The sequence below is a fragment of the Heterodontus francisci genome, chromosome 4 (assembly GCF_036365525.1).
Source record: "Heterodontus francisci isolate sHetFra1 chromosome 4, sHetFra1.hap1, whole genome shotgun sequence".
Taxonomy (NCBI): domain Eukaryota; kingdom Metazoa; phylum Chordata; class Chondrichthyes; order Heterodontiformes; family Heterodontidae; genus Heterodontus; species Heterodontus francisci.
In genome coordinates this window covers 100,004,883-100,019,121 of record NC_090374.1, presented here as the reverse complement: position 1 = coordinate 100,019,121, position 14,239 = coordinate 100,004,883, and the positions used below count along the sequence as shown (strand labels likewise).

The window sequence follows — 14,239 nt, the reverse complement described above, 5'->3', positions numbered from 1 at the left end:
TCTCCCCCCCTCTCTCTCTCACCAAGTTCCAGGGATCCACAGAAGCCACTCAAACCTCAAGAGAGAAGACTCCTGCAGCTAAATAAGTTTGAAAGTGTGCACTGGGCCCCAATGAGAACTGCAAGACCACTGCAATCAAAGACTTTACATCAAACCCAAAAACCAGTAACTGAACTCCAGCTATTACTTTAAACTTTTCCCCTTCTTTCTCCTCCTCTGTCTCTATTTGCGTGTGTGTTTATTGCATTTTCATGCTAGCATGGTCGCGTCACATATTTCTAGTATTTTTAACCGAATTAGAGTTTTAAGGTTAATAAACTCACACCTTTCTTGTTTAAATCTAAGAAAACTTGTCTGGTTGATTTCTTTGCCATCAAAATTAGAGGGCAGTGAACAAGGATTCACTGAGGGGAAGCTAAGAACACAATGTTTTAAAAATTAAACCCTGTTACGGCCAAACCAGGCAAAGGCTGAGAGGGGAGCCCTAGACCCCTGCCTCACCTGGTCGTAACACAGGAAACTGGTAATTTTGGCATTAAGGTCTTTTGGTAGTCTCTGAGCAATCTTGGTCTTCTGCCACAACACTAGACATTTTTGTTTCATAAAGCGGCAACACCAACTAGCTGTTGCTCTGAAACCTTTGCTAGACTCAGGGTTTGATTTGGCCCATTTAAATGCCTACATTGCATTTCTGGTGATGATGTAACCACTCTGACGATTTTCCAGGACCCGTTATGATACATGCTTCTCACGATTAGGCCAGTGACTGGTCCCTGTTCTCATGATGCATTTGGTCTTGGGCATCTTCTTTAGGGTGGATACCTTCTTCCATTATCGCACCAGATTTTCACAAACACCAAATTCCCTCACTGCAGCACAGTTATTTGATGAGTTCGCAAATGTTACAACTTTTAGCTTGAAACCAGCTTCATACTTCATTCATTTTGCTGGAGGACGCATTTCTCTTCTTTGTTAGCCACGCGGGGTCTGCTCTGTGTGGGCGTGTCTTACACTGTCACACATCTTTGCAATACAGCCCATATCACCTGCTTGATTCCTTGCGTCCAATTATAAGGTAAGTAAAACATGCATTTGTAGGGTGAAAATTTGAAGGTGGCTACTAATGCAAGTATAGTATGCCGTGACTGAGAAGGGGGTCAATTTAGACATTGAATATATGCAAAAACATGACTTTTGGGGCCGGAAAAATGGGGTCGTTTTATATGCTCGGTCGACTTATATGGTATGATCTATGGTAATTATTTATTGCTAAAGAGTAATCTTGAAAACAATCTTTCCTCCCATTTTTAATTCATTTTCTCCCATTCATTAGTTCCCTTGTGTCATGGATCATTATCTGAACAATAGGGCTTGCAGTTACCCTGTTCCCACAGGGTTTAGAGAATATTGCTCTGCAACTAGTCACTGGAGGTGCTAATGAGTACAGCATCAGTGGACTGGTTCTTTAATCCATCTTTCACTTCTTGCAGGGAAGTGTCTAGCATCCTGAGACAGCCCATCCAAAATGTGTTTTGTGGAGAATAGGAGAAATAATCATGTATATTTTCTCTCAATAGCAAAAAACATTAGCATAGCAATGTACAGTGAAACTAGGCCATCCATAAAGACAGCTCTAAAAAGCAGCCAATACCACATCAGCTTTGTACAAATGATTGATGTTAGTCCATGATTCTGTTCAAAATTCCATTGTGTACCACATTAATAAGGACATTTTGTGATGCTTCACTCCTAGCATAGAGCATCATTCAAAAGGAGTGCAGATGGCAGTGTCAGATGTAGAGGTAGGTCTCTGTGTCTGATTTGTGGAACTCTCAATTTGCCAGTCACTAAATGGATCACTAGTAAGTCAGTAATGCTATGATTTAGGTGCATTGACTTGCACATCTGATTGCCTGAACCATGCTGGATTCAAGTAAAACTCTCTGCTGGGAGCAGAGTCCAACAACATTTACACTCAATTATAAATCAAAGTGATTCCTGACAACGCAGCCGGCCACTGACATCATCAGGCTGCGTCAAGGTGTGCACATGCGCAGTTGGGCTCCTGCTCTCTGCGCGTGCGCTGCGTTCCGACTTGTCAGGACTGGTTAGTGCATGTGCTAATGACGTCATTGTGTGACGTGTACATCTTTGGGCAACGCGCCAGGTCGGCCTCTGCGCATGCGCTTTATGCATACAGCAATGCAACGCCAACGGAAATTCACCCATGCGTCAAGCTCCGCTCCTCCCCCTCCGCTCTTTCGGCCGCTCCGCTGTCCCCCTCGCTGCTCTCTCCTGCTGCTCCGCTCCCCCCCCCCCCCCCCACACCTTGCTGCTCTCTCCGGCGGTTCCGCTCCCCCTCCCCTACTTGCTGCTCTCTCCGGCCGCTCCGCTCTTTCGGCTGCTTTGCTCCCCCCCTCCCCCCCGCTGCTCTCTCCGGCCGCTCCACTCTTTCGGTTGCTCCGCTCCCCAACCCCGTCCCCGGCCCGCTCCCCTCCATCCTCGGCCCGCTCCGCCCCAGCCCGCTCCGCTCTTTCAGCCACTCCGCTCCCCCCGTCGCCGGTCTGCTCCACTCCCCCCGTCCCTTCCCCGCTCCCCTCCCTCTCATCCACGGCCCGCTTCCCTCCCCCTCGTCCCTGGCCGCTCCCCTCCCCATCATCCTTGGCCCGCTCGGCTCCACTCCCCCCGTCCACGGCCCACTCGGCTCCCCCTCGGCCCACTCTGCTCGCTTGCTCGCTCGCTCTCCCTCCTGCCATTGTGTGCTGCCATGTGTTTAGGTTAGGTTGCCTTCGTGTGATTATTTGAGCAGCGCCATCTTTAGTCCTGGTAGCTGCCTGAAGTCGCAGACTGTGACGTTTTAGTGGCACATGCTGCATTTGCGCATGTGCCACTGCAGCGCCACCTAGTGGTAGTGTTGTCAGCAAATTCAGCCATTATAAATGTTACTCTACAGAATATAAACTGGATTCAGATTGGATGGGGAAAATGACCTATATGGTGAAGGATTCCCTTTGGATCGTTTGTTAAAACTGACTGTTTAAATTGTACTTCTCTCTTAATTTGAAACTTGCTGTAAATTGGCTTAACATTAGAAATTCAGAGATACATTATCTAAATATGGTTTTGGGTTCGATTGAAGAGGAAATGTACCCACCAATTTCCAATCCGATATCTTTTTATTTAACTGATCCTGAAGAAATCTTAGGTTTTGATCGTAATTTTCTCTCATGATTGTAATTTCGTTCTGCAGTTCACTTATCTTGGCAGCAGCCTACAACACAGAATGTTATCTTAATTAAATCACCACCATGAACATTTGTATAAAATCAAAATTCAAATACACTTTGTAACAGTCAACAAAACAAACGTTCAATGCAACACTGTTCTATTCTGTTTGACATTTTTAGAAATTGAAAGCAATACAGGATGAGAAACAACATAATGCATATAGACTACAAAATATATGTTCCCTCCAGGTATGCATCTTAGACAAGTTCAATTGTTTTTATGATGAATACCACGATTTAGAATCTTCTCATAGTATTTGTGGAGAAATTTGATTTTTGAGTGTCACCTGTGGCTCAGTGGTAGCATGCTCATTTCTGAGTCAAACGGCTGTAGGTTCAAATCCCACTCCAGAGACTTGTGCATATAACTGTATATGAAAAAGGGAAATACTCAGCAAGTCTGGCAGCATCTGTTGAGAGAGAAGCAGAGTTAATGTTTCAGGTCAGTGACCCTTCATCAGAACTGAAAAATGTTAACTCTGCTTTGCTCTCCACAGATGCTGCCAGACCTGCTGAGTATTTCCAGCATTCCTTGTTTTTATTTCAGATTTCCAGCATCTGCAGTATTTTGCTTTCATTTTAGTGTGCATATTGGCTGATACTTTAATGCAGTACTGAGTGAGTGCTCCACTGTTGGAGGTGTTGTCTTTCAGATGAGACATTAAACCGGGGCCCCACCTTCCTTCTGGAGAAGTGAATGCAAACAGATCCCATGTCACTTTTTGAAGAAGAGCAGCTGGGGGCAGGGGAGGTTCACTCTGGTGTCCTGGCCAATATTTAGCCCATAATCTAACATCACTGACACAGATTACTTGGTGTTTATTTCATTGCTGTTTGTGCAACCTTGCTGTGTGCAAATTGGCTGTCACATTTCCTTCATTGTAACTGAAACTACACTTCAAAAATACTTTATTGGCTGTAAAGTTCTTTGGGATGCCCTGAGATTGTGAAAGGAAAATGCAAGTTTTTTTTTCTTTAATTAAAAGGCAACCATCAGGCACCAAAATAATTGGTGTCAATGTCGGCATAATACATAGAATCATTCTCACATCACAGATAAAACCTATCTGTCATGTAACTTGAATTAAGAAAACATGTTTTAATTGCAGTTTTATATATATAGCAGGTGAGAGTTTCCGCATTGGACACATTCAGGAAAATGTGCCCAAAATGCATTTGAAATTGCGCTGGTTAGGTTACAGTTCAAGTTTTCGATAAAATTTACTTGCATAATCACAAACGTAAAACCTTCCATGAACCAGTTCACTCAGGCATGCAATGGAATGTAATTGTTTCTTTTCTATTTCTTTCCATTGAAAAGTGATGTTTTTAAGAGTGATAACCTGGGAAGTTTAATATAGCTGAAAATGGATTTATCGGTAAAAATAAGCATTTGCAATATGGGTGTTTCAGCCTTCCACCTGTAAGTAATTTGATTTAAAATCACTGAAAATTACTTTAAAAATTATCATTAAAAATTTTATAGTTTTATTGTTGTACACTCGTCAGTTTCTTAGCAAATTCAATATCTTAGGTTTTGAAAGATTTTTCATATCAAGTCTACTAGAGCCCATGCTTTGACCTGGGACCTTGTCCATTTTTTTGTGGAGGGCCTGTTCCCGGCACATTGAATGTTGAACCAGAGTAAAAGATTGCAGAAAACATAACACAAGTGATTTTGGAAGCAATGCGCTTACATTTAAAATTCTCCATCTATTACACTAATTCAGCCGATTGCACTGGAAGCTGGGTGCAAAATTAGTGAAAACAAATGCAAATGCTACTCTAGCATTTCTATGTACTCCAGATGGCAGAAGTAAGTAATCACAATTGTTAAACTGTTATTGAGCATGAGACCTTATCTATGTCTTTCTGAAAAGCACCACTTAACAAGAGGGTAGTAGTCAACCGTTCCGTTTATATAAATCAGAGTATTTTTTAATAACATTGCTGTATTATGGCCACACATTCATACACATCTGGAACAATACACATATGCTATTGTGCCTATGATCAGACCGATACTGGCTTTATGACTGGGATTTTGAGATAGGTTACATATATATCATACTGTTCGCAATGGTTGTTTTTTTATCCATCTTTGTAAGATAGGTCTGAGGTGTTATGGTCCTATGCCTAATTTTAGAGTTCTGTTTTACGGATCACAATGATGAGAGTGTAACAGAAGTAGACATTATTTCTGAATTTTTGGGGTTTTAAAGAATAATCATTTCACAGACTGGAGTTGTAGTCTTAGAGTTGGAGAAGAATCTGGCTCTGTGCTTACACAGCATTCATGGGGGTGGAGGAGTGGGGGGGGGGGGAGATTTTTTAATTGTCTTCATTGATTGCACAGTATGTTTATTTGGTGAGTATCTGGGCTGTACAGAGCATCAAAGTTCAAGGCCTGATTCCCTGTTTGTGGAGAGTTAGCTGATCTCAATTGGAGCAGAGGTAGCTGTGCCACATCTAGCCTTAGATTAGGAAAACCCAATTGCTGTCCAGCAAGCATTGTTGGAAATGTATGTGTGTGGACATTGGGTGAGAACTTGGTCACAATTCTGATTATATTTTTGCAGTATTTATAATTTTCTTCTCTTTTCTATTTATTGGTATTCTCACACCTTTCATTATATCTAATAAGAAGTTTGAACAGATGGCTTTGCCACTACTGCTCTATAACATGCTACACATGAGATGCTCTTTGATTTTTCCTCTTTATTTCCCACGAAGAAGAGGCTACTCTCCATTTAACTCCTCATTATAATGGTGCACTGATGTAAAGAATCAGAGCGAAAATCTGTGTTCCATTGCTGCACGATGCAGTTCAAATAAACTTTTGTAGCTCTTCACCATGCCTCACCGTACATTTGGCTAGATTTAGTGAGAGCTTTTTGTTGTCAGAAAATAAATAAAGCTATTTCTAGTATTACCACCCACTTCTTTATTAACTGTTGTTTTAAAATGTTCAAAATGTAAACAGTGTCCGATAAATTAGTTGTATATAATTTAGCAATTATATGTATAGTAAATAAAGAAAAAAGCAGCTGAATTGTTTATATTAATATTCCACACTATATACTGAATTGTGCTAATAGAAAATATTCTTTTAAGTTTTTAAACATTGGCAAATTTGCTATTATTACAAATAACGAATACATGTTTTTACTTCAGTCATAAAAGAATGTAATTAAATTCTACCTCTTTTCTGTAAACTGCAAACTGTGCTGCAATAGCTTCAGAATGGCTGTTGCTCTAAAAATCAGAAAAGTGTTTATGGTACAGCATCAGGTCATATGAACAAAGAAAGAGCTAAATCTTTAAAAAATGCAAATATGGTTACTGCAAGATGAATGTTCTAGGTCTTTCCTGCTATAAATCCAAATTAAGAAAAACACATTGAGACAACAGAATTGTAGACGATGAAGTCCAGCCCATTTCTTCTTCACTTAACCCATACCAGCAAAGGGCTTTTTCAATAATAAGGTTTCATCAATCCAAACTGGCAGCTATTTTTCATTGTCTACCAATCTGTATAACTAATCATTTCACTCATGAAATAATTCATGAACCATTTAACTAGTCATATAGTATTTCATCAGCACCAAAAGCAATCTTTTGGCATTTAAATTATTTGTAGCCCCTCAGTCAGTTTGTGTGCCAGTCAATAGTAAATTATCAAGACAGGCATGTGACTTCAACTGATCACAAAATAAATGGCAGCAGGTTCCAAGTAGTAAGGCATTTACACCAGCTTGTTGCAAATTTCATGGTTGGAATTTTATGCCCGCCCAAACAGCGGGAAGGTGGCGGGGTGGGGGGCCATCCCGACCTGATCCCACCTCTGCCACCACTTTACGCAGAGCGGCAGCGGTGAGAAACAGCCGCCTGCCCCAGGCCAATCAAGGCCCCCTGTCCCCCCATTTGACCACCCTTCCTTCACCGGGTCCCGACCAACCACCCTCGGTGAAATACCAAAAACTTACCTTCGTTCCGGGGCTCCCCGACATCTTCTTCTTGAAGCTGGGTTGCAGTCCCAGCAGTGGCCACCGCTCCCGGTGGCACCGCTGGGACAGAGAGCTGCCGGCCTGCTGATTGGCCAGCAGCTCCATTAGGCGGGACTTGCTGCCTCAATGAGGTAGAAGTCCTGCCTCAGACCAATTATAGGCCTGGGAACTGTAAAATGCAGATCTGATCCCCAGGTCAGGTGGAGGCGGGTTCGCCACTGACTTTTCAGTCGGTGGACAGCTCCCATCCGCCGAAGGAAAAATTCCGGCCCATGGTTTGAAACTTAGTTCAGTCCTGCTTCCGACAGCAAGGAGTTTTACTCAGAACAACAATGTAAATAACTCTATAGCATTCAGTATCATATTTAGTATGAATTCTTAGACGTAATATCAAGTTATGTGGACTGACACCATTAAATTAATTTCACACATGAATCTTTCAAAAACAGGTTTGGGTTTCTGAAAGTTTAAATTAAAATTGCAAAATAAGATAAAAGCATTAAACATATACCAACAGTTTGTATCATACACCAATTACTGATGTAAATGAAAGGTTCATCTATTAGACTACATTTACTAATGCTTGCCTGTGTGCCATTTAGGTTATGGATAATTGAGCCAGCTTTAAGCATGAGTCAGTAAAAGTACTGCCACCCTGTCTGTTATCATTTAGTGTCTTAAACACTTGATTAAAGTGATTTTTCAGAGTTGATTATTATAAAATGGGTAGCTTGCTGTTACCAGTGTCTCTTCATCCCTTAGATCAATACTGTGCTCCAAAAAGGCCTCTTGGACAGTCTCAGGGGAATTAACTCTTATGCAGTGAAACCTTCCAGTGCTTGCAGGTGCAGGCAGTTCGGAGAGCTCTCTGTTCTCTGCATTAGTGTGAGAAAATGCAATGGAATTTCTCGTATCTTAAAAACAAAAAGGCAAATGTAACACAACAATAAGATCTCCATTCATATGAAATTGAACATTTCAGACAAGAATTATTTTCAGGAGTTGTGTCTAGAACTGGCACATCAATGTTCTTCTGGAATATATTAAACTAGATTAAAACATAAAATTATATTTTTAAAGTGATTTATTTATACCCTGTACAGAATTCTTATATGAGGAAAACTTCATGAGAAATATTCAGCATTGCAGGAGTTAATCTGAATTTTAGGTTGCTCTGAAATAATTTTTTTAAATTCCCAGAAGAGTAGTATAATATCCTTTCTGATAAGTTATCACATGTTCTACTGATTCCAAACAATTTAGTCCCTGGTATGTTATTTGGGCAATGATTATTTTAAATTACTAATTCCGTTAGGAGGCACATACATTCTGTAGTATACAAGATTTGTTTTCCTTAATGTTTCTTAGACTTTCACTCCCTGCAAAAATGTGTTTTACATTTAAAGCACAATAACAGGCTCTGTTGCAAGTCTTTGCAATATGTTAATACTCCTTTTGTCATCATTTAGGGTGCAGCATGGTACCAGAAGGAAAACTGAACTGACCCACTAAGATTTGGTTCAACACATGTTGGTTTTTACATGGATCTTTTTAACCTTTTCAGGATAACATTGAGCTGCATAAGTGAATGGTTTGAGATGACAAATATACAAGGTGTACTCAGGACAGTCAAAGGCTACACCCTACTTTAACAATGCCTCACTTACTGTACTGTGGATTTCAGTGCGGCACAGGAAGGGGATAATCTTCCCTAGCAATGGGAAGAAGAAACCTGCTTCCGTCATCAAGAATGTGTGGTTAGAGGCACCTGAGGAGGTCAGCAGCAGGAATATTGTAGCCCATACCTGGATCCAGCACTGGAAGTAGTTCAGTGACATAACCAGGTCAGGAGTGGTGAATGCAGTTGCAGATTCACCTACATCCGGTACAGCAACCAATGGTGGATGATGGGAAAGGGCCTCCAGCATTTACTTCAATTTTTACATACAATGCACCACAACATCACCTTAAAAATTTGAATTACTTCTAAGGGCTTGAAGCCCTTTAAAAATGGTGCCGGCACCTGCACAGTAGCACTGGACGCCGCTGCTGGGGACGGAGCAGTTGCCCCCTGTACGTCATTGGGGGCGCTAATAAAATTCAGCCCATAGTGTAGCTGACATCATCAGAAGAAGAGGCCTTGGAGATCAGTGGCATATCTGCACTCCAGGCCATCAGTGATGGAGAGACTGGGACTTTCCCCACATCTCATTCAAGACTCAATCATGTTGGCTTGATTTCAGAAAGGAGTGAGTATTGTAAGTAGAAGCATTTTAATGTTACCAGTAGTAATTCATATCCATCTTCTCTCTGCTCAAGGGCCTTCATGCATAAAACGGCAGTTCAATGACACTCCAGATAATGATTCCTCAGAGGAGTTCATTTGTTCTCAAGGTGAACCATCACAGGACACATGTTTACCAGGCACCAGTGCAGATGTGGACACCTCAGTGATTCCTGTTAGACAGTTAGTTGGGTTTTCACCTGGTAACTCACAGTTCACAAGTGAGTATGAGCAGAGAGTTGTAGCAGAGACAATTGTGGAGAATCTGTGATGGAGCGCACAGCCCTCTGCTCAGGTGGATACAGATGCTGAACTCTGGCGGCCGTCGATGAAAAGTATAATAATAGAGGGAGAGCAGCAAATCTGGGTGGTACTAGTATTCCTGCCACAAACACGGATTATAATAGCAGATAGGATGGAAGAGTCCAGCTCAAGCGTTAGTGAATTGATATTGCAGGCCTATGCAAAATGTTTTCTTCCATGAATAGACTGGCCTCCTGTGTGGAACTTCAATTGCAGCAATCAAATGAGACCATGCAGGCTATGACCATGACCCCTGCAGATTATGGATGTCAATGTTTTTCGCTTTAAACAGGATGACAGATACCTTAGATGTGGCTGTGCAATGAGTCACTGATTTGTACCAAGCTGCTCCCCCGCAGAGAGGTAGGAGTGATATTCTTACAGCCCATGAGAGGGATGATGGCAAAAGGGGACAGGGAAGTGGGAACTCCACTCAAAGCATTCCACACCTCACCTGTTGTGCAGCGTGCCCCCCTGCCCCTTTCCCCCCACCACCCCCAACCCCCAACATGCTGCCTCCTCTCCTGATGGGTGCATCTGGCCCTGTACAGATCTAGGTGGAAGCAGTCTTTGGTGGGTTACACAGGCACCAACACCCACAGATCCAGGGATGAGGGATTACAGTTACATGTTTAGACTCCAGAAGCTGGGACTGTTCTCCTTAGAGGTGGGAATGATAAGGGATTTGATAGAGCTGTTTAAAATCATGAAGGTTTAGATAGAGTAAATAGAGAGAACCTGTTTCCAATGGCTGAAGGGGGCACAGATTTAAGGTGATTGGCAAAAGAAGCAGAGACAACATGAGGAAACTCTTTTTAATGCAATGAGTGATTAGGATTTAGAATGCACTGCCTGATATAGGGTGATGGATATAGATTCAATAGTACCCTTCAAAAGAGAATTGGATAAATGCTTGAAGGAGAAAAAATGCAGGGATGTGGGGTAGTAGCAGGAGAGTGGGACTAACTGGATTACTCTTCAAAAGAACCAGTGCAAACCTGATGGACTGAATGGCCTCCTCTGTCCTATGATTCTAGGTCATCAGCCAACAGCATCTCAGCAGTCAGAGAAGGGATCTGAGCAGCCTGCCTCTATCTCTGCTCAAGCTGCAGGGGTTGTACCACGTAGTAACGGTAGGCAAAGGAAGAGAAAAAGCGTTGTAGTTCACGGAGGGTATGCACATGGGTGTTTGCAAAAATGTTATGTTATTAAGTTTCTTTTTTTTTAAATCAAGTCACATGAAATGGAACAGGCTTGAGGGGCTAAATGGCCTACTCCTGCTATGTAATTTGCACAACTTTCAAGGGTTTCCAATTTTTGCGTGTCAGATGTCAACTCATCTTTCCAGTTGCTTGTTGATGAATGAGAAGACGTGAATTGATGGGGATCAATTGCTGGACGTGCAATGGGTGGATGGTTGGTTATAGGACTACTTAGTGTCAGTGGGATTGGGATTGGGATGGTGATGGAGACAGGGAATGTGGTAGCTACTTTGGTTCAAGGTGAGTGACTAAATGAACTTTAGAGTCAATAGATAATCCCTGGCATTCCGAGAAGCAATGTAGGTGGCTGGTGCTGTGTTGGGTGCACCATCTTTATCTTCTTTCACTTCCTCGTCCTCTAGTCCTCACACCTGTGCTATGTTGTGCAGACCACAATGATTATCTGTGACACCCTCGCTGTTGGGTTATGAAGGATGCCTCCAGATCTGTCCAGGTACCTGGATTGCATCTAGACCATGCCAATGACATATCCGGTTGTCATATGGCTGTCATGGTAGAGCTCTTGGGGTACATTGGTGGGGTTCTCAGAAGTATCAAGCAGGTTTGAAGGGGTTATGCTTTGTTGCCTTGGAGCTGCCCCATAAGGGAACTTCCCGGCACGAGTGGGTCAGGAATGTTTGACTGCCGCAGCATGGCAGCTCCCAGGAAATCTAGCACTCCTCTTCCGAAAGGTCAAGGAAGCTGTGCTTTTGTCTGTACACCCTGTTACATGGGTAGTGCCTCTTGTGAACTTGAACCCTCTCTTGTTCTCCACTCTGTTGCCCACCTGCAGCTTCCTCTAAAGTAGGCCCTTGCTGCTGCTAATCGTCTTTCTTGTCTGAAGTCCAATCTAAAGTAGGCATGGTGCCAACCATCCTGATGGATGTCACCAAACCATTTCCCGGGGGAACTGAGAAAACATTTGTGAGCTGTCATGAAGACCCCCACCTGCCAAGAATGAGGCATATTAATTTTGTCATATGAACATTCATTTTAAACTGTTGCTGGAATGAAGAAATAGCTTGTTTAAAGGGATCACCAGACATTTGGCTGGAGGACATTTGCATACTAAGAGACAGTGCTTGGAGAGACAAAGCAAATACTCCCTTGTCCAATTAACCCACATGGATTTTGATCACCAGACGCTGAAGGTATAAGAAAGCTCGCATTCCAGTGTCTGCTAACCTGCTGTCCCAGGCTTTTTGAACTAAACACAGGACAGTTTGAAGGCAGACTGCAGATTGCAACTGAACCTGGAACAAAACAACCTCTCTCCTGGCTGGCTCTCTCTCCCTTGCTCACAAACCTCCAGACCCAATGAAGTTGCTTAAACCTCAAGAGAGAAAAGAGTCCTACATCAAAACAAGTTAAAGCGTGCACTGGGCCCCAATGACCGGCAAGACCTACTGGCAACCAAAGACTCCACATCGAACTCAAAGGACTGGAATTACAACCCACCTATTGCCTCAAACTTTTCCCCTTTATTCTTTCTACTTTTTCTGTCTCTATCTGCTTGTGTTTATCGTGTATGCATGCTAGCGTGATTGTGTCACATATTTGTAGTCGTTAACCGGATTAGAGTTTAAGATTAATAAACTTCCACCTTTCTTGTTTAAATCTAAGAAATCCTGTCTGATTGATTTCTTTGCCTTACAACTGGAAAGAAGTGAACAAGGTTTCACTGAGGGAGAGCTAAAAACACGGTCTTTTAAAAAATTAAACCCTCTTATGGTCAAACCAAGAAAAGGCTGAAAGGGAATCCCTAGACCCTTTTCTCACCTGGTTGTAACAGAAATTTGCGGGCTAGCATCCTGGATTTGACCCACAGACAAACGAGAAATTGGAAGTGGGAAGTCAAATTGATCCCAATCAAAAAGAGATAAGATTTCAATACAGGGTTTCTTGTGGTTGTGTGTGCAAGGATACTAACATGTCTGTGACTGAAGCCAGTAGCTTCCCAAGCCAGGGTGAAGTAACTTGGGATAAGTTAAAAGCACTGTCTATGGAGGAGTTGAGAAAAATGGCTAAGCAGTGTGGGATCACTGTATGTGGCAATGCTAGAAAGTCTGAACTCCTAAGACTAGTGGCCAATTATTTTTCCCTTGAATCTGAAGAAGCAGAAACAATGTTAGAAGTAGACTCCGACAGGGTATTGCTAGCAAAGATACAATAGGAACAGAGGAAACTTGAAGTTGAGGAGAGAGAAAGAGAAAGAGAGAGACAGGAGAAAGAAAAAGCAAGACAGCAGAGAGAGAAAGAACCTTCCAGAAGGAATGTTAAGAGAGAGAGCTGAAGTGGCTTCAGTTAACTAAGGGCGACAGAGTAATCCCAGTGAAAGCATGGCCAATATGGAGGAGCGTAATCCAGGGCCGGATACAGAATTGTTAAAACTTTTCCAACTGATCCCAAAATTCAATGAGGGAGATGTGGAAGCGTTTTTTGTGTCTTTTGAAAAACTGGCAAGGCAGTTAAAGTGGCCAGCTGAGACTTGGACTCTGCTGATACAAAACAAGTTAATAGGAAAAGCCAATGAGGTTTATTCCATGTTGCCAGATGAGAGTTCATCAAATTGTGAACTGACTAAAAATGCTATCTTCGGGGCATATGAATTAGTACCAGAAGCCTATCGCCAAAAGTTTAGAACCCTCAAGAAGCAAGCTGATCAAACTTATCTGGAGTTTGAGAGAAGTTAGCAGCTGGCTTTTGATCAGTGGCTGAGGGTTCTTAAAGTACAGCTCAGCTATGAGAATCTCAGAGAAGTAATTCTGTTAGAGGAATTTAAACACTCTCTCCCACTCTCTATAAAGACCCATGTAGAGGAACAGAAGGTTCATAGAGCCCAGCAGGCAGCAGTTCTGGCCAATGAGTTTGCTCTCATTTATAAGGCAGTTTCCCAAAGAAAAACCTTACCTAATCGCCCTCACAAATCTGAAAAGGACAAAGGGTGGGAAGGTGACAGAAGCCCAAGCAGTTCTGGGAGGGAAAGAAAAACAGGAGACATGGGGGGCCTTCCTCCAGCCAATAAGGAAGCTGCTGTAAGTAGGAGTGAGACCCAGAAACCTTTGTGCTTCCATTGTAATAAAGCAGGGCATCTAA

General features: G+C 42.5%; 1 protein-coding gene across 1 annotated transcript in view; it reads right to left on the bottom strand.

Moving 5' to 3' along the window:
- Window positions 1-14,239, bottom strand: part of LOC137368805 (coiled-coil domain-containing protein 186-like) — a 320,706-nt gene that overhangs the window by 64,187 nt on the left and 242,280 nt on the right. Inside the window, exons 15-17 of the mRNA XM_068029009.1 lie at window positions 8,036-8,208; window positions 6,489-6,542; window positions 3,155-3,271 (exon numbers count right to left, since the gene is read on the bottom strand). Coding sequence (XP_067885110.1) covers window positions 3,155-3,271; window positions 6,489-6,542; window positions 8,036-8,208 — 344 coding nt within the window. The remainder of the gene's footprint in view (window positions 1-3,154; window positions 3,272-6,488; window positions 6,543-8,035; window positions 8,209-14,239) is intronic.